Consider the following 19,348-nt stretch of genomic DNA (forward strand, 5'->3'; position numbering starts at 1 on the left):
AAAAAAAGAAACAGAAAAAGAAAATAGCAGACTCATGGCTCATGACGACATGTTAATAGCAACAGGTAGGTCCATGATAATAAGGCTAGAAGAGGAGGCCAGCCCAAGGTTCTAGCAACTCTGTACCAGTTATGCTCTTCCCTGAAAGATTCATCGGTACATCTTACATGTCCGCAGAGAGTCTGCCAAAGCTACTCCCAAACGCCCAACAAGAGACTGCCGTAGCTTGACGATACAGAATTGGCAACGGATTCAATGGCACCCAAAGTGTTTTACCGGGCCGAGGGGTCGCCGTCACATTGACAGAGGGAGGCCGAGCACATATTTCAGTCGGTATACCATTGCAATATTCCTTGTATGCGGGTGGATAATCAAAGACTGTTCATTGTACGACCCATGTCTTTTAAACCGCTGACCCATCTACCGTCAACCTTGCATGTGAGGATGGGCTCGATGGTAGGAACATGTTCCTAGCCCAGGCAAGTTAGACCTTGAATTATGGAAGCCAGGTATAGCTTTTACAAAGACCGAGTTGAGAAGGCTGTATGTTGAAATCGACCTATGTGCTGATTCGGCTAGAGGGCCGGCAAGGAAACAGACCAAAAGCCTGAATCAAGGGCGGCGAATCTACTATGAAATCAAAGCTAGCCATCGGCAAGTATATAGGAGCTGCGAGGTTTATTTTTCAGGGACTCCTTGATTTTAAAGGACAAAGAAACAAAAGAAATCCCGCCACGTTCTTCGCTTGGTGAATCAAGCAGTATCGTACCATATAGGAAAGTTTGAGCTTGTCTAACAAAGCTGTGGGCCAACACAGAGCAACTCGGGCACACATTTTTAATGGGGTCATTCATGCTCTGTTTGATATGTATTTGTTACATTTTGTAGCGCTAATTTCACTTTGCAAGCTTTGATCACCGGGTGATCTTCCTTCAAGCCGAGGAAACGATTGGGATGACAGCGTGAAGCATCGGGGCCAATGATTACGTGCCAAACGCTTTTTTTTTTTTTTCCTTTTTTTTCCCCCCATCTCCTGTCACGCATCACCCGGCCAAAGGGGTCGGAATGGGCTTTTCTAAGTTTGTTGATTGTGTAAGTTCAAGATCGAATTGAAAATCCAGGAGGGATAGGGCTCCTCACCGAAATTCTTCCTCCTTTATTAACCAAGGTCGTACTGGTCTGCAGTAAGAGGTTGGGCCGGAAAGTGGCCCACATCCACCTTGTTGTCTTCCTTGGGCAGGGCAGGGGTAATAAAAAAATAAATATAGACGGAACATAGCAACCTCGATCAAACAGACCCGGCTTGGTTTTCTAGCGACACTGAAGTGAGCTCCCGGTTAACTTCACTTAAAAAAAGACAGCATGGTTGTCATCTGAAATATACCGAAAATCGTCAACAAGTAAGCTGTTACCATTGGCTCTCAAATCTCCTTTTCGCCGTTTGATACTCCTACTGTCGTCATTCCCCAACTCTGTATTGGTCAGACCGGACGATGCATAGTCATCAACAGCACCCTCGCGCGTCTGTACAGAAAGCCTCGAACGCTTCTGACCACCGCCAGAATTGCTCCAGCCGGCAGGTCCTTGATGCGGAAGAGTAGGGCCCGTATCATCGTCAAAGAGGCTGGCAGGACTCTCATCCATCTCGGAGAGACGAGACAGAGGCGTCAAGGAGCCCGAGAGCAGAGTAGAGACCCCTTGTAGCTGGTGCGACGTACTGGCACCCATGTTCTCGATAACGCACATATTCCAGTGCCAGCGCAACGCGTTGCGATCGGACTGGATACTCCCAAAATTGGCTTTCTTCCCGTGATACGGTATTATAAAATCGTATGGCGCGAAAATACGTATCAGATGTGAATCTGGGTGGATGGTGATTAGCCGCTGGTCGAAAAGCTCATGCATAGTTTGCCGACAGGACCAGGCTGTTCCTAATAGACCACGTGTGCATCCAGGCCGACATGAGCCGGGTTGGTTCGAGAGCCGACGGTTCGGTATAAACTGCTGGGTAGAGCCCTGAACGCCATATAGTTCTGGAGTGGATACACATGGTACTGCAGCTGGGGCACAATATGTGCTACGTGTATCCCCGGGCCGACCGTAGGGTTGAGGCACCACAATTTACCAAGGCCTGTTACCACGCACCGGTTAGATGCGCTCAGAGCCATGTCCCGGAATTCTTCTCGACGCTTGCAAGCGGCCTTTTGTGTTTGTTCGTCCATGAGCCCACCGGGCCCTATTACTTGATTATCATCGACCGCTTGGTGGGGGAACGACTCCCGCAGCGCCGAAAGAGGTAGGAAGCCACAACGGGGTCGTTAGACCTCTGGTTGATGGGCAAGTAGAAAGGGTGTCGAGGGCGGGCGGGGCGGACCCGTTCCGCGCAACCGGCTGTGGCACACTACCTAAGCCTGAGGTTTAAGTAAGGGTGAAGAGGGATATAGAGCGTAAGGGAAGCAACCTTTCTCGTGGGGATCTAACGTCTTTTGGTTTGGAGCAGCGCAGTGCTCGGCGTCGTGGTGGGCAACAACCACGCGCATCGCTTTCCCTTCACCATCATCCTCCGGCGGTCGTAGGCTTTGTAATGCTAAGCCTGAAGCTTCGCTATCCGACGATGATTCGGAAAAAAAAAAACAAATGGCTGGTCGCGCCCTTCTATCCATAGAGACAAGTCGTTAAGGGGTGAATCAATCCGGGAGGTTTCGAAGGGTGAAGGGAAAGAGAAGACGGTGCGCAGCTCTGCCAGGACATCGCGTATGAGAAGGTCTCGGTCATAAATGCCAGCAAAGGGGCTATTCGTTTCGTTAATAAACCAAACATTCCATGCGAGCTATCTCGCAAGTGGCGTAACCGCGGGCATAAGCGTAGTCATCTGGTGTTTGCAAGTGATTTATGTGGTCGACGGTCATGATAGACACGTCGGGAATTACGAGGTAAATTGTGCATGTCGCCCAATCGGCATTTAATCACTCTGAAGTTGGCCCGTGCCTCAAACGCCCCTTCCCTTCTCTCATAGTTCGCGCTTGCAATTTACCGTACCCAGGCGGGCGAGCATTGCCGTACTGATCCGACCTGAGAACACTCCATTGTGTTCAATTGCTTTTGCGATAGTCGAGGACGGATTGCATTCTGCACCTTCTGGTTGCCAAGTCCAAGTCCAAGTCAGAGGCGTGCTACCTAGTAGAAAGAAGATGTTAGATGTCCGATCCCTTGGACCTTCTGACGCACCATAACGTACACGTGCAGCCTGAATTGATTGGCAAGAGAGCCATGTATTTAGGTACAGTGCTCCCTCTAGGCTAACGATCGCGTCAGCGATTTCATGGTGCTCCTGGTGCTGACTAAGCGCGTCTGGTCATGTGATACCAAGATCTCTCTCTCTCTCTCCGTTCCAGGGTCCAGCATCGCACGTTGCTTTTCGCACATTTCTCCCCGGCATCTCCACATTGTTCGCGCTTTGTGCATAGGGACGCACTGTAGCACATCCCTGATGCATAATTTCTGAATCTTGGACTCACTTGTACAAGGAAAATGATTCCCGATTACCTGCAAGTGGCGCTCCCAGCTGTACGAATAACCGTTTAGCAGCTTAGCTCTAGTGACAGCTTCACCATGCGCCCCATTGTGAGATGTACTTTGTCATGTTCGCCAAATGAAGTATACAATGAAATAGGAGAATGCCAAGCATCCTTATTTCTAGTACTATTAGAGCAAGTTAAACAGTCCTGGCTTTGTAAGTTAAATAGGTGCGTTAATGTGAAAAACACCTCGAAGTATTCTACGACTCGTTGTAATCCCTTTCGCATTAAACCATGCTACAAGCAGATATTTAACTTGCTATAAATACATTGCGCAAATCTGATGTAATTATTAGATGAGTTAATATTATATCCAAAAGATATTTATATCTAGACAAAAACAACTTCTTGGGTGGCTAGTATTCTTCTCAGCAACAAAACTATATTTATCAGGAAAGATCTCCTTTCTACTTATCACCTGCTTTATGTTTTGCTCAATACTTTGCTTACTTCCCCGTTTGAAAATATTTACTGCCACGGCCATTTAAATTATATCATCCTTTTTACACAATGCAAATCCAACGGATTTTTGCCCTGGGCATCATCTCTTTGGCCAATCTGGGCCTCGCAACAAAAAGGAAAGACGCCCCCGGCAGCGAGATTGGCATCGGGCCTGGCTATGGGCCTCTTCTATGGTGTGAAGCTCATGCATATGAAATTCGAAAGTGGGACAGAAAAAGAGTTCTTCTCGGAAAGAAAGAGATTTGGCCTCTTCCCGGCGAGGTCGTTTTCCAGCGTGGTAAACACAGGATCGTTATGAAAGTGGATGCGGTTTGCGACATTACAGAGATGACAGGTTTTCGGAAAAGCGTTCATGTTATACGCATGATGTATGGCTATCCAGACCCGGACGAAGGAATTAAAAAAATCAAATATACTGTGGAATAAGAAAAATCAAACCTATTGTTTACAACTTTAGATAGCTTAATTATTCACAACCCCATAAAACTCACCGCGTCTCGTACATAACAACGTACTCCTCGGTGATTTATGGCCAATTGTGGTCAGCTCCGCTGATGTACAGTCGGTCACGGTAGGTCGGATCACGGCCAAAGTAGAACAGGCGTTCCTTGTACGCAATGTCGCCACTTCTCTCGTGCGCTACATCTCGGACACGCATACACCAACAAACCCACAAGTTTTGACCATACACGACGCACGCACCTCAGCACCAATGTGCGAACCAAAAGCGCCTCCTGTTCGAACACAGCTGGTTGGCTACATTATGCAGCTTCACGACGAGCGGTGGCACGAGCCGTGCGTCGCCGGCGCCTGGCCCTGTAGCCGAGGAGACCTTCTGGCAGCAGCCGGACATGGACAAGTTGTGGCTTTCTGGTAAATCCGTGGATACGCTCAAGCCCACGGAGAGATCGTTCCCTGGGTACGCCGCATACGTGGCCGCGAGTGTCGAGCGCTACGTTCACACCATGGAGCGCCGCGACGCTTTTGCCGCGACTCCAGGCTTTTATCGCGACCATTCGCGCGCCCGATCAGGCCGGCAAGCTGCCTGACACCATCTACATTGTCGCGCACAAAATGCCCCTAGCTGCCGTTCTGGATTGGGGGGTTTTCAGGCATCACGCCAGCAAACCGATGGAACCCCGTCCCGCGCCCTCTTGTAAGCTTAGCTAAGTCCTGTTTTTGTTTTTCCAGTACGGGTAAATACTGACTGGTCCTCGCTTGATTACTGCCAGGTGGAACGGGCAGCAGAACGACGCTTCGCAGCAGGAAAAGCAGAGGCTTTTCGAGATGTTCAAAGAGCTGATGAAGCAGTGCAGGAGGCCATGTAGACGGTACAGAGCTTCCTGAGGATCATAGTCGAAGTGTGTCCGCGCGGGCAACGCGCCGACAAGGTGGGCTCATGGCGCGCAACGGCGGAGGCCAGTCTGGACACTGGAGGCATTCGGGGCGTGATATTTTTGCAATGTCATGTGCATCCAACAACAGTAGAGCAAAGGTACGGGCATCCTTTCCATCATCGGTAGGATAGGAAGCTGCAAATGATGGTGCAAGATGGAATATATTATGTGACCCGCAGCATCTGGCCAAAGCGCTCGAGGGACGGCATGGACACAACCTGGATCTGAGCTCGCATGTTGCTGCTCTACCCGTGCCAAGACGCACCCGGTCTAGAGGGAGTCACACTTTCCATCCCCGCGGGCCAGCGTCCGGACATGTCGAGCCGCTTGGGAACCGTCCATGGTGGCATGTGCAAGCTGCGATTAACCAGCAGCTGAGAAAACCTGGTCTTTTAGAGAATGGCTGCTAGCAGATATGAGAAAAAGAAAGGCAACATCAGGCTTTGCAAACGTAAGAGATTGAGTAGAAAAGTTCAAGTGCGTCCCTGATTTTTTTGATATGCGGTTTGGCGGATGTACTTGCAAACCTCGATTATGCGCCAACGGATGAGTAACCTCTTTATGACCTGGCGCAGAAAATACCTCCTCAATTTCCGATTCGTAAAGTGCATTTTCAATGTGGTGTGATGGGAAGCGAAATGAGGCTTCGAACTATCATTGTTTGGCTGAGCCCGAATAAGATCTCCCAACTCAACGCCAGGACCCCTTTTATGGTTGACCTTGGTGCAGATGACCCTCTTCATGTAGCCAAGTCGAATGTGATACTGTCACAGCCGTCAAACATGGCCAACTCATCCATTGCCCGGCTTGACGTCCGTGCCGTCGCCTTTCTTTCTCTCACTACAAGGCTTTCCCTGACCAGCGAGCAAAGTCGCGCCCAGGACCGGCATCAACGGGAACGGCAGAGGGAAGAGAGGGCTAGCCATCATGGCGACGGAAAGCGACTTGTTGATCTCGCTTGCGGCCCTTGGTGGTCCTGGTTTTGGCGCCGCCTTGGACTGCGCGTGGGCAGCGGAGGCGTTTGTATGTTGGTCTTTTCGCGATGGTGAATTTTGTCGCTTCTCTTGCCTTTGCTGCTGTTGCTGATGCAGCCCCTGTGCTGACGATGAAGTACGGCCTGGTCGGTTTTGGTGCTTTGGCATCCCCTGCCCATGTTCAGCCTGGGAACCCGGCGCATGTGGCTTCTTTTTCCGCCTGGGCCTCCTCCCTGACTTCTTCTTCCCCGGCGCCGGCAAGACCATCCCAGGGGCTGGGCTCGTGGCAGTGCTTGCGGCTTCCGATGCTGGTTGACTTCCATCATCCACTGGGTCACAAGCATCATTTACCGGAGTGGCCGAGGGATGCGCGTCAGCAGCTTCCGATGTCATCGTGCCGCGAGTAATGACAAGTAGACGATTCTAGGGGCGGGGTTGCCGATGCAGAAATGTAGATCGAGTCCAGAATTCCCAATAATATGGTTCGACAGAAAAATGCCATGGCTTTGGGATGGGAACCGACTGCATTGGAGCCTTGAATGTGATTTGTTTTTTTTTTTTTTTTTTTTTTTTTTTTTTTTTTTTTTTTTTTTTACCTGTTTGCGAATCATTCGATTTTGAGCTTGGTGGTGTTTCATCTACCCCTGCATCTCGGCTTGCTCAATTTGAATAGCCAGAGCATGACCGGACGCAACATACTCCTTAGGACTTAAAGTAAATAAAACAAAAGCAGTGACATACTTACTGGAACGCTTTTTTTATATATCGCACAAGAATGAAATCTCACAGAACTAAGCTAACAACCTTCAAAGTAAATCGATCTTGCTGGTATATTCAAACTGTGGCTCCAGTCGTACTATTGAACCCCTTTTTGCGCCGAACATATCAAAAAAACAATTCCCAACCACTGTTTCTTTTCAGATGCCGCTACTACCGGATAGCTGGGCCTCGAAGAAGAGCCCTTTTATAGTGCCTTCTGGCAATATATTATACGCCAACTCTTCACCAGGTGTGCAGCACTCTGGTTGCCGAGGTTAGGCCTTGCGTACCTGCCATTTTGTACTTCACAGCATACACAAACTATATCACGATAGGTAGAAAGGACTGCAGCTTAAGAAAAGGCGGGTACGGTAGAGTACCGGGGAGTATCGTCTCCACGGGGCTTTCTGGAGACCCCAAATCAAATATATAGTGGTTGTCCTTTGTGATTTTCTTTTCTAGTCAGATGGTCGGTGACATATGAATGCCCATGGGAAAGAATGATATCTGCCTCATATAAAAGGAATACATGCAAGTCTTCGTATTGGATCTTAAAAAGTTATGGATTTTCTAACAGTGAGAAACTACTATAACAATAATTTACTTAGACATTGACTATCTTCTGTTATTATTTGCTCAAGTAGTAAGTCTGAGCTTGAATTCATTTGTTAAACTTATAAGAAGCTACGTTACTTACATATATTCTGCGATGTTTATTTTCGGCTGATAATTGTTTGCAAATTAACCCTCGCATCGGCATAAAAATGCGGAAATCGCCACATTTGCTCCGAAATAAGCCCCAGTTCAAAATTTATTCACTCGTATGCCTTGTTGATAAATTAATGTTTCTGTTTCCGCAATAATAACAGTATGAAAGCTTGTTACCACCTCCAGGCTCCAGCTGTTGTTGTTGTTGTTATTGTTGAAATCCTTGAGAAGAACACCCATTATTTCACTTTTGAAGCATAATCTTTACCCATATTTTTCAGCTGCTATTCCATCCCCACCAGCGAACCGATGCATCGTGTAACGTGGACCCTGCCGCGTCAGCACATTACCTGATGAGTATTATCTCAAAGGCGACAGTTTTACACCACCAACTGCATAAATGGTTTTTGTTTTTGCTCTCTTTATTTCTCTTCCTTTTCTTTTTTTTTTTGTTCTCTCCCCCTTGTTCTTACATGTATTCTTTGGCCGTTTACACCCGAAAAACAAGGGGAGACAATCGAAGTGGATGTATGTAATCCGTGCTCAATCAACGTGCAACAACAGCTTAGTGTCCATCCAATGATTCCAATACTATGTTAGTATATATTGTCCAAATGTTCTGCCCGCTAGGCAAATACTGAGAGCCCCACAAAGCGTAGGTGTGTCGATCTTGAAAGCGTAAGGGGATTGCCGAGCAAATGGTATATTGAAAATGTCGTTTATTAGTCACCAGGGCCGGCTCGGTCAGTCAATAATCTATCTCTACGTCCTCAAAAGAAAAGAGGAAAAACGAAAACCCCGTTATTTTTCTGCGATGACGTGGGTGCTGATAGGAAAGGTATCCGAAAAAAGAAAAGAGTAAAGAAAAAGCAAAAAGCTGTGGAGAAAACCTACCTCGCGAGTCGGCCTCGGAAATGGCACATCTGGTCATATCAGCCAAGCCAGTGCATTCCCTGTTATTGGTGGAATCTGTGCAGCTTGACAAACCTAGAACCAGGTCTTGTCCGCTCCAAAGTTTTTGACTGACATGTATCAAATGAGCCTAGAACTGATCACAGCTTAACTTAGCGTGGGGGATCTGCTGGACATACCAAGTCCTGAAGGTTATTAGTTAGGTAAGCTCAGCAGGGGAATGGTAGCGGAGAGTGACCTTCATATAATATATATAAATATATTATTAAAGTATTTTCTAGAAGTAGTATGATGTTTGACCCTAGTTCACATGAGCAAACAGAACCAAGTTTTTAGGCCAGCGTTCTAGGCTAACCCACACTGTCGAGTACCTTCCACTGAACAGGACAGGACAGGACGTGTGTTGTCAGTCAGAATAGGCCCGACCCTTTCCCCCTGTGGGGTAAATTATTTGACTCGCCAGTCCGTACCGGGGAAAGGAGATGCCTAGCTTGCGTGTACCCTTTTCTGGCGTGGAGAACACTGTTCTGTTGCCTTGACCATCCGCACGCAAGCCAAGACAGCATGCCCTAGAACCTTCCCGATTGATCTGGGCCGCCGAAGAATCGCAGTCATGGCACGCAATTCACGTCGTATTAAGTTTGACACGGGCGAAGTGACTTGCGTTCCATCAGGGAGGCAATGTTGGCTATCGGAACGCAAAAAATGGAGACCTATCCGAGTAAACCACTGGATAGGATTCACGCACAAATCTCGCAAAAAGCCAAGGCCCCAAGGGGTTTAGATCGATGTACCCGGAAACTCCGCGAGGGGCACAAATGGCGCAGCCAATGACGATCCACAGGACGGCCCCACCATCTCTTGATTACGGGCAGCCGATGAGTAGGGGTCCGGTTGGTAAGGCGGCGTCATGCCTGCATTTTTCCTGCTGTTTTTGTTTGACTTTCACGCACAAAAGCCGCAAAGCGCACAAATGACGCCTTCGCCACTTGCCGTGCACCGGGTGCCCAGGAGATCGTTCCTGCCTCTATCAGCGGGGAAGTACTACCTATAGGCTTTATGGATGCTTCCGGAAAGGGTCTTGGATAATGGAAGAAAAGTCTATATAAGAATCCTTTCTCTTCCTCTCTTGCGGTCGGCTTTCCTTCTCATCTCCATCCACAACTTGCAATCATCAAAGCAAACACAACAAAAATTCACACAATCTTCAATCAACCTTCTACTCCCTTTTTGTTCAACAACCCACCAACAATCACAATGGCTGGCAACTGCGGATGCTCTGGCGCTTCGTCCTGCAACTGCGGCGACAAGTGTATGTTTCGACCACCTCTCTCCACTCCTCGGTTTCATTCGACGCCAAAGACTGACATTTTCTCTCCATCCTCCACAGGCACTTGCACCGCATGCGGCAAATAAGCCAATCACAACCGCTACAAATCACCATGACGTGACACTTTTGTCTTGTCCTTTGGTAGTTTTTTCTCTTTCGACCACACAAAGCTTCACCTCATATCTCCCAACTTTGAACCTGGCCCGCATGGTCTTGACTCGGCAATACTTGCAAGATCAAACAAGATGAACAACCCAGAGCTGGGACGGTTTTAGGGGGATAAATTTGGGGGAACTGTTTTACACAACTTTATAATGTTACGATCTACGCATTTCTAAAGGGATACGGTACGGAAGGAGACGGTTGCAGAGATTTCACAGGGGGAACAGGACGCCAGATTATGACTTCTAGAAATAGGGACTCAATCTGAGCTCGAATTGAGCATTCATTACACAGAAACATTTTCTTTGAACGGTTCAATTCATTCGTGACTTTGTAGTACCGCCAGGTACTTGGAATTTGCCTCTCGAGGTTGCCCTTCCTTGCCTTCGTCTGATGCATTCGCTCTCATAACGTAGTCAAACTCATGTGCCAACCGAACTAACACCAACCAGCTCCAGTTGAGCCGCTTTCACCCTCCATCACGGGACTTGGCTGTCGTCAGCGTGTACACCCCGCCCAAGGGAGTGGGGGAGGGTGGGTTGCACCACAGTTCGGCTGGGTGCCTACTTTTCCACCTTGAATCATCTATAATAATTTCAACGCAGCTTTGTCGCAGTTGGGTGATGGCATTTCATTTTTGTGCCTTGCCTTTCTTATCTCGATATTCCTATCTGACAACCACTTTCACTTGAGCCGATGATGCGGCCAAGCAGCAGTTGATTAAGCCTGACTGACTATCACTTCTTAACCCACTTGTAAAAACCTGGAGGAGAAAGTGTCCGATTTTGCAATCTGTCATAGTATAGGGGGGAAAAGAAAATGGGCAGGGAAAGTCCCAAATGAACACACAGCAACCAGCCCTTGGCGCAAGGTTTAGATCCTACTAAATAAAAAGTCGTTCGTAAAATCATAATCGCTATCTAGAAAGGCCATACATACATTCTACAAGGGATCATGACACCAAGGAGTGAGTGCCAGTCCCAGTGCCTCTCATATAGTCATTGTCCAATTTTGAAACACACTTTTGTCCGCTGAAGCCCCCCCCCCGAAACGCGAAAAAACTGAGGCAAAAGCAAACGTAGTGCCAGTAGGAACGCCCAAAAATGCTCTCGACAAACCTTCCACTAAAGTAGCATCCATAGACCATACTCAAGCATCCTGACCGTAGATGCCAAGACCTACACCCCCTTCTCTCAAGTTCCCATCAATTCTGGCCCTCTTATGCGGGCTGGCCATCTCTTGTCTGTGCGTATCGTTGACGCCGCCGCTAAACTTCCTCTTCTCGGCAGCCATGTCGACTCCACTCCTCCCTATTCCCGCAAACAGTGTCTGCTGGAGCGTAGCGCTCTTCTCGGCCGGTGCCGATGGAGGGTTCGGTGTCACGTCGCGGGAGGCAACAACTTCAAAGCTCTCCTGCGGATCGCGGCGGAGCATCTCGGACGCCGCCTGGCTGGCCTGGCTCTCATACACCTCCTCCTCGTCTTGTTCTCCCTGAGTCGACGGGTGCGGATCTCCAACTCGGTGGAAGCTGCCGCTGCCAGCGCCGATGGCGGCATGGTGCGACGCGGCAAACGACTGGGCCTGTGCTGCGACGGATGCCAACGCCTGACGCGCTAGCTCGGCGTTGTCATCAACCGAGATTGTACTCTCCCTGCTCTTACGCCCGCTGTCCCTGACCGGTGTAGAAGGTACGAGCTGCATGCGGTTCCCACCGTATCTGTGTGGCGGCTCAGACTGTGGTACCAGATCCGCAGAGGGGAGGAGACCGCCGTAATCTGTGCGCGGTCGTGTCGCGGGCGTTATGGGGAGCGCTGACATTGACTGTACGTTCCTGGTGTGCTTAGACGTGATTTTGGGCATTGGCCGGGCAGCTGTGGTCGGGGTCGAGGGGGCACTGTTGTTCTCGGCGTTCAGAACTTCGAGCAGCATGGTGAACGGGGCTTCGTTATGGTTTTGGGCGACCCGAGGTTCACGTCGCGGTGCCTTGGAGTTTTGCCGGGGAGTATGACGCGGCTGTGTTGGCGAAGTCGCGCCCTGGGCCTTGGGTGTCACGCCCCCGTGGAAGATGCCACCGGGGCTGCGGAAGGCGTTAAGGTGATCTCTGTTCTCCCGCAGGCGTATCAGAAGCTCCTCTTTGTCATCCTTCAAATTCTCAATCTCTTCTTCTTTGGCCTGGATGAGTTTCTTGGCCGCCTTGAGCCGCTTCCGGACAACCGCATGCTCGCCAATGAGTTCGTCGTGAGCCACCTTGAGCTGGTAGTGTTTGGCCTGGAATGAATCCGAGACCGAGCTCAACTCCCGGCGAGCCTGCCTCGCGTGCTCGGCCGATCGAAGGGCCTCAATCTCGCGGCAAAGCATCTCCTGCTCAACCTTGTGTATTTTGGCAGCCTCGGCGCGGTGAAAGTCGGACATATGGACCTGCATCTTGAGGGATGCGATCTCGGCATTGACTCGCCTGTTCTCGACAATCAGGCGCTCCACCATCAGCCGCAACTGGGCTGGCGACGCCTCGATGACCTCGTCCGGCGCTGGGGGTGCAAACGGCGGCGCGGCATTTTGCGGCCTCCGAGAGCTGGGAAGGCTAGTGTCAGGGGGTGATAGAATGCTGGCCCTGGTGGGGTTAGGCAAATCTGTATGTGTTGCACCGCCGTTAACGGTGGGGAGTTGAGAAGATGGTGGTGGCGTGAGGGAGGATGGAATAACGGCTGATTCCGGGCGCTCGTCGACGCGGTCTGCCTTGCGCATCCCTGATGTTTCACTCGGGGATGCAGGCGCTTCGGTGGAGGGGAGTGTCTCTTGCGATTCTAGCACGGCGGCGGGTGTAGTCGGCCCAGATGGCTCACCGATAGGGCCATTGGGGACCTGACTGCCCAGGTCCGCACCGGGTGTTGACATGGCCGATCGGTAGCGGAATGGGTGTAGCTGCCCACAGGGAGGGAGGTCCTGGTTGAAAGGGATAGAGAGACTGGCTTTGAAACCTGTTTGTCTATAGTGCGCTTTGGTCTTTCTATATGGTGGAATCTGAAGCGGTCGCTACACCGCGTATTGGACGTGATGGTTAAGCTTTGGAGCTTTCTGGAGCTTGGATCACAACAGCAAAATCGGGGAGGCGGGCGAGCGTGAATTGGCTGAGACACGGTCTGATCGGCACGGACCAAAGGGGGTAAGCCGACGATTTGAAGGAGTGGTGAAGGTCGCGCCAGGCTTCGACGTGCAGAAAAAAGAATGGTATGCACTCGCAGTCGGATTGTCGACGATTTTCCCTTGGCAGCGATCGCAAAGACCAAAAGTCTGCCGCACTATCAACACACCAAGATGACGATGATGGAAAAAAGGCGGGCGCAGGCGAAAGTTGGCAGCGAATTGACTTGATTCGACGGCAAATCTCGGTGGAGCCCTGGTGAAGAAGGTCAGTGCTTTGAGAGATCCAGTAAAACTTACCTAGGTGGGGCTGGTGCTGAGGAACGAGGCTGGTCAAAGGCAGGTGGTAGGTGGCTTCAACGGTCATCACGCCGGCGGGGAAGATTGCAGACACTCTTCAATGGTGAATGATTTAACTTTGGACCAAGGCTACCTACACTCGACGACTCATACATTTGTTATCTGGAAGGTGTCTACAGTGACTAATATGATCTCTAGCACCCTTTGGCACCCTTTGTAACTTCTAACAAGCCCGAAAATGATAATCTTAGTAGACCCCAGTAGTTTCTACTTTGCGGTTTCGTTAGCCTGGGTTGAATTAGCTCAAGGCGTACTACCAGAAGCGCAAGGTTAATGCAAACAACTTTAGATTATACCCATCTAGGAATGATTTGATATCAATTATCTCAGCAGACGCGACCGCGCTAATTCTCTGACAGGTGCAGCGCGTCGAGGTTCCAACCTACCAAGATAAGGTAGTACTTACCCTGCACCAGTTGTGACACCACCATAAAGACCTGCTTCCATCTGTCCGAGTTCACCAACAAAAAGGGAAAAATCTCCGTGCTGAACTCAACACGTAGCGGAGAGAGCGGTATACTCGTAAATATTTATTACTTCAATCCGTCCTGTTGCTGACCCGCTAGAAGCTGACAGTCAAGTCATCTTGGGATAGGATGTGACAACGGCATGGAGCAATCACGTGCTTTACCCAGCGCACTGCATTCGCATTCGCGCTGGAGCCTTTCCCAAGTGAGCGTGGCTAAGAATGAATCATCTTGTGTCTTCAATAGGTGGGCGCGAACCCACCGACGACCAGAGCCATGGAGGATACAGCCATTTCAATATAAAAACAAGAGCATCATAGACTTGGGGGGCAGCCATGCGCTCAAACCGGACCATTATACAGACTATTTGAAAATTAACTTCTACAACCAAACCCAAAACCCAGCTACCCACAATGGATGGCCTGCACACCGATGCGAATATCAAGCTGGATATACTGGGACAACAGCCGTTCTTTCAGCACTTGTACACGCAAATAACGCTTGGGTTTCCATTGAGCGCTGAGGCCAATATTCGTCACATCCTCGATCGGCTTCAAACAGGCCTCAAACACACTGCAGATGCCTTTCCATGGATAGCAGGTCAGGTCGTCAACCATGGCGCCAGTACAGGCAACACCGGAACGTTCAGCATTTGTCGCTTGACAGGGGCCCCTCTCTTTACTGTTGACGACTTGCGAGACGACAACTCATCACCGAGCTTTGAGGCAATGCAAAGCGCAGGTTTCCCCATGGAAATGCTCGAACAAAGCGTATTATCCCGGCGCAAAACTTTTGCGACTGACGACGGTCCCCGGGAGGTCTTGTCCGTCCACGCTGTGTTTGTCCAAGGTGGTTTGTTGCTCACCTTTGCAGCCTCGCACGCCACCATGGACGCTTCGGGGCAGGGACAGGTGATTTCAATGATTGCGAAGGCTTGTCGTGGTGACAGCTTCTCCAGCGAGGAGATGCGAATCGGTAATATGGCACGCGACAAACTAGTACCACTGTTGGACGAGGACTACACTCCGGGTCCCGAAGTAAGCAGCAGCCAGATCTCCAAGAAAAAGAGTGAAAAGGCAACGGAAGAGCACGTCACAACCACAGCCCCTCCGCCGAGCGGCAGGTGGGCGTATTTCAGCTTCAGTCCCAGTTCACTGGCCGAAGTCAAGGATAACGCAACAAGCACACTACCTCCGGACTCAGCAGTGCCGTTCTTGTCCACAGACGACGCCATCACGACCTTCATCTGGCAAGCCATCACCCGTGCACGACTGCCACGTCTGGTGGATACGTCCGAAAAAGTCAAATTGACCCGAGCCGTCGATGTGCGCAAATACTTCAACGTCCCAGCTACCTACCCTGGCCTCTTACAAGTCCTCAACTTCCACTCCCACGAGCCCCAAGAGCTTGTTCAGCCGTCTTCACTCGGAGTCGTCGCTGGAGAGATGCGCTCCGCGCTTTTCACGGCCGAAGAGACAGGCCAGGAGCGGGACTTGGTGGGCCGCACGCGCGCTCTCGCGACCATTCTGTCCCGCTCTCCCGACAAGTCGGGCATTTCGCTGACCGCGTCGGTTGATTCATCAAAGGACGTGATGCTGAGCTCCTGGATGCTGCTGAAGAGCTTATTTGAGGACGCCGACTTTGGCCCAAGCATTGGAAAACCAGTCATCATCAGAAGGCCCAGCTTCGACTTCATCGAGGGCTTAATGTATCTGCTGCCAGAGGCGCCCGAGGGAGGGATGGCGCTTGCCGTCAGTTTAAGAGATGAGGATTTGGAGATGTTGAGGAAGGACCAGGGTTTCATGAAGCACGCGACATATTTGGGTTAGATGGAGACGTAGCCCCCATCTTTAATGAATGCGACGAGGATGACGACACGACCATCTCAGTCACCTGTTTCTTTTTCTTGACTCTGACCCGAATGACTTCCGATCCCGGAAAGTCCATGCGCTTCCCCTGGACTCTTGAACCCGGACAATTACCTAGAGCAACCGCGTGAAAGCTCTTCCGAACCCAGCGACCCAACCGTCGGGTGTCTGAGGGCTCCATCGGCTGCTGCTTTTATTGCCGTCGGATTTCTATTACATGACACGACAGAGTCTGATTGGCACGCACGCCTACTCATCCTCGCGGGTGAACCCCGCAACCATCCCCATATCTTCGCACCACTGGGGCCGATGTGGATTATGGGGATCCACGGGGAAATTTCCTCGGTTATGAGGGGAAAGCGCGTGATGGTGAAGAAAAAAAAGGCGAAAATTAATGAAACGAGACAGGGCAGAACTAAAAAAAAAAAAAAAAAAAATAAAAAAAGTTGATGAGCAATGTAATTCCATGTCGTGATGTCGGTTGCTGCCGAAGCATAAATAGGTTGACAGGGCCGGGGCTTGGGATAAAGGCTCAAACTCTAAGCTACGCAGCCTCATATTATACTTTCTGTTGATCTCTGCCCTAAGCCTTGACCTGAGCTAGTATAGACCGGGGGATGGATAACAACGCAGGTTCGACGGCCAAGACCGCCACGGCAGGCGAAGCCGAAACGGAACGAATTGAAGTTCACGATGCCACTCAGCGTGTCCAAGAACAAGCCCAGACGGACAGATGGCGCTCCATCAAGGCGAATCCCAAGCTAGTTCTGCTTGCCCTTTTCGCATCGTAAGTCACCACCACCTGCTTGGAGTCTGCGAGTTGCATGTTGGTACTATCAACATTTTGTCACCAAACATCAACTAACTTGACTTCATCTCGACAAACAGCTTTGGCGGCTTCGAATATGGCTACCAACAGGGCATCCTCTCGCAGTCGTTGGCCATGTACCGCTTCAAGGAAAACTTCCCCAGCGTCGTGTCCTCGCCGACCGCGACCGGCTGGCTCACCTCGATCCTGCAGCTCGGTGGTATCCTGGGGTCCTTGAGCGCCGGCATCCTCAGTGAGGTCATCTCGAGAAAGTACACCATGTTCACCGCCTGCTGCTGGGTCATCCTGGGCAGTTACCTGTACATCGGCGCCACCGCGGGCAAGCCCGACCTCTTGTACGCCGGCCGCTTCTTCACGGGTCTCGGCGTTGGTCTATTTAGTGGCGTCGGTCCCCTGTACAATGCTGAGATCTCGGCACCTGAGACGCGTGGCTTCACTGTCTCTTTCTACCAGTTTGTTAGTACTTGTATACCAGCATAGCTAAGTCAGCTAGCTACGTGACGGCTTTTTCTCTGCAGTGCTCTAGGCACTTGATGAGGGCCAGGAAGTAATCACCCCTGCGCTTGCTAACCACGAACCTAACCCCCTCCCAACCACCAGGCCACCATCTTTGGCATCTTCCTCTCCTTCTGGGTCGGCTACGGTAGCAACTACATTGGCGGACACGATGCAGCCCAGTCGGACATGGCATGGCGCCTCCCTTCCATCATCCAAGGCATCCCCGCGATCCTCCTGGCCGGCGGCATCTGGTTCATGCCCTTCTCGCCGCGCTGGCTGGTCAAGAAGGGCCGGTATGAGGAGGCGCGCAAGACGCTGGCTTGGATCCGCAAGAAGGACCTCGACGACCCGCTCGTCGAGGTCGAGCTGCTCGAGATCAGGGCCGAGCAGCTGTTCGAGGAGAGGGCCTTTGCGCGCGCCCTGCCCCAGTACGCCAACAAGGAGGACCGCAACCCCTGGGTCCACGAGATCGTCGGCTACGTGCAGTGCTTCAAGACCTGGGACAATGTCAAGCGCGTCGCCACGGCGTGGCTCGTCATGTTCTTCCAGCAGTGGTCCGGCATCGACGCCATCATCTACTATGCCACCAACGTTTTTATGAGCTTTGGGTTCACCGAGGGCACCATTGCTCTGCTGGCGACGGGCGTCACGGGTGTGGTGTTTTTGGTGTCGACCATTCCTGCCATGGTAAGTCTGATGGGATATAGGAAAGAATTTCTTTCTGGGAGGACACAGAAACGATGCTAACAGCCCTTTCTTTTTTTTTTTTTTTTTTTTTTCCGCTCTCAAGTTGCTCATCGACAAGCTCGGCCGCAAGCCCATGCTGTACACGGGCTCCATAATCATGTTCCTGACCATGGTGACGGTCGGCATCGTGGTGGCCAAGTTCCAACACGACTGGCCCAGCAACCCCGCCGCGGGCTGGGCGGCGGTGATCCTGATCTGGATCTACATCGGCGCCTTTGGGTACGGCTGGGGCCCGGCGTCGTGGGTGGTCATCTCCGAGATCTTCCCGCTCAGCATCCGCGCCCGCGGCGCCTCCATCGGCGCCTCGTCCAACTGGCTCAACAACTTTGCCATCGCCTTCTTCGTGCCGCCCATGTTCCAGGCCCTGGCCTGGGGCACCTACATCTTCTTCGCCGGCTTCCTGGCCGCCGGCATTGCCTGGATCTACTTTTACCTGCCCGAGACCAAGGACGTCAGCCTCGAGGAGATGGACCGCGTCTTTGGCAGCCACACGGGCGCTGAGGACGCGAGGCTGCTGGCCGAGGCGCAGCGCGACGTTGGCTTGATTGACTTTTTGAGGAGGGCTGAGGGCAAGTCGGTCGATGTCGAGGCTGAGGAGAAGAGGCAGGAGCATGTCGCTTAGGGAACGACATTGTAACGCTGGTTGAGCACAGGGTGTGTTATAGGTGTAAAGATTATTGAGAGGAGCTTTTTTGTGAGAAGCTTATCCATATGTGTCCATAACCGATCTTTCAGTTCCAACTGTAAGATCAGCAAGTTTTGATACCCAACAAGGTAGTGAAGAAAAAAACAAACTTCTAGAAGATGGGGCTTTAATTTGGGTGTTTGTTAGGCCTTGGTTCATGTTTGCAGCCTTGTTTTAAGCTTGAATTAAGGCGATCTCTAGTTGCTACCAATCATGCTATCTGGTAGTTTTGGAACGCCGATTTGGCGAGGTGACGAGATAATCGAAAATACGCTATCTTGTTTGTGTTTACGTTTCTGAAAGTTTGGAGACCTATTCCAGTAAGCATCCAAGGTGACGCGTACGGAGAGTGGATTTGCGGATTCATCTGCATCGAGCCATCTCTCCAAAAGATGTGTGTGTGTGTGTGTTTTTTTTTTTTTTTTTTTTTTTTTTTTTTTTTTTTTTTTTTTTTTTTTTTTTTTTTTTTTT

The 19,348-nt window shown here is 50.7% G+C and overlaps 7 protein-coding genes across 7 annotated transcripts; 2 read left to right on the forward strand and 5 right to left on the reverse strand.

Annotated features, from left to right (window-relative positions):
• Positions 1–1,421: 1,421 nt before the first annotated feature.
• Positions 1,422–1,905, reverse strand: PpBr36_10176 (uncharacterized protein; the record flags this gene model as incomplete). Its single annotated transcript, XM_029897289.1, has 2 exons — positions 1,422–1,453; positions 1,488–1,905. 2 exons carry the CDS (start codon positions 1,903–1,905, stop codon positions 1,422–1,424), a joined length of 450 nt encoding a protein of 149 aa, XP_029744421.1.
• Positions 1,906–1,931: 26 nt separating this feature from the next.
• Positions 1,932–2,540, reverse strand: PpBr36_10177 (uncharacterized protein; the record flags this gene model as incomplete). Its single annotated transcript, XM_029897290.1, has 3 exons — positions 1,932–2,236; positions 2,259–2,411; positions 2,462–2,540. 3 exons carry the CDS (start codon positions 2,538–2,540, stop codon positions 1,932–1,934), a joined length of 537 nt encoding a protein of 178 aa, XP_029744420.1.
• A 115-nt stretch (positions 2,541–2,655) lies between these two features.
• Positions 2,656–2,909, reverse strand: PpBr36_10178 (uncharacterized protein; the record flags this gene model as incomplete). Its single annotated transcript, XM_029897291.1, has 2 exons — positions 2,656–2,792; positions 2,819–2,909. The coding sequence occupies 2 exons, from the start codon at positions 2,907–2,909 to the stop codon at positions 2,656–2,658; spliced, it is 228 nt and encodes a 75-aa protein (XP_029744249.1).
• A 1,748-nt stretch (positions 2,910–4,657) lies between these two features.
• PpBr36_10179 (uncharacterized protein) lies at positions 4,658–5,089 on the forward strand (the record flags this gene model as incomplete). Its single annotated transcript, XM_029897292.1, has 2 exons — positions 4,658–4,674; positions 4,810–5,089. The coding sequence occupies 2 exons, from the start codon at positions 4,658–4,660 to the stop codon at positions 5,087–5,089; spliced, it is 297 nt and encodes a 98-aa protein (XP_029744419.1).
• Positions 5,090–6,228: 1,139 nt separating this feature from the next.
• PpBr36_10180 (uncharacterized protein) lies at positions 6,229–6,804 on the reverse strand (the record flags this gene model as incomplete). Its single annotated transcript, XM_029897293.1, has 1 exon — positions 6,229–6,804. The coding sequence occupies one exon, from the start codon at positions 6,802–6,804 to the stop codon at positions 6,229–6,231; it is 576 nt and encodes a 191-aa protein (XP_029744340.1).
• A 4,627-nt stretch (positions 6,805–11,431) lies between these two features.
• Positions 11,432–13,177, reverse strand: PpBr36_10181 (uncharacterized protein; the record flags this gene model as incomplete). Its single annotated transcript, XM_029897294.1, has 1 exon — positions 11,432–13,177. The coding sequence occupies one exon, from the start codon at positions 13,175–13,177 to the stop codon at positions 11,432–11,434; it is 1,746 nt and encodes a 581-aa protein (XP_029744376.1).
• Positions 13,178–14,663: 1,486 nt separating this feature from the next.
• On the forward strand, positions 14,664–18,814 carry PpBr36_10182 (uncharacterized protein; the record flags this gene model as incomplete). The annotated part of the gene is made up of 5 exons (XM_029897295.1): positions 14,664–16,074; positions 16,752–16,905; positions 17,007–17,403; positions 17,548–18,132; positions 18,236–18,814. 5 exons carry the CDS (start codon positions 14,664–14,666, stop codon positions 18,812–18,814), a joined length of 3,126 nt encoding a protein of 1,041 aa, XP_029744338.1.
• Positions 18,815–19,348: the final 534 nt, after the last annotated feature.

Source organism: Pyricularia pennisetigena, assembly GCF_004337985.1.
Source record: "Pyricularia pennisetigena strain Br36 chromosome 4 map unlocalized Pyricularia_pennisetigena_Br36_Scf_9, whole genome shotgun sequence".
NCBI classification, from domain to species: Eukaryota; Fungi; Ascomycota; class Sordariomycetes; order Magnaporthales; family Pyriculariaceae; genus Pyricularia; species Pyricularia pennisetigena.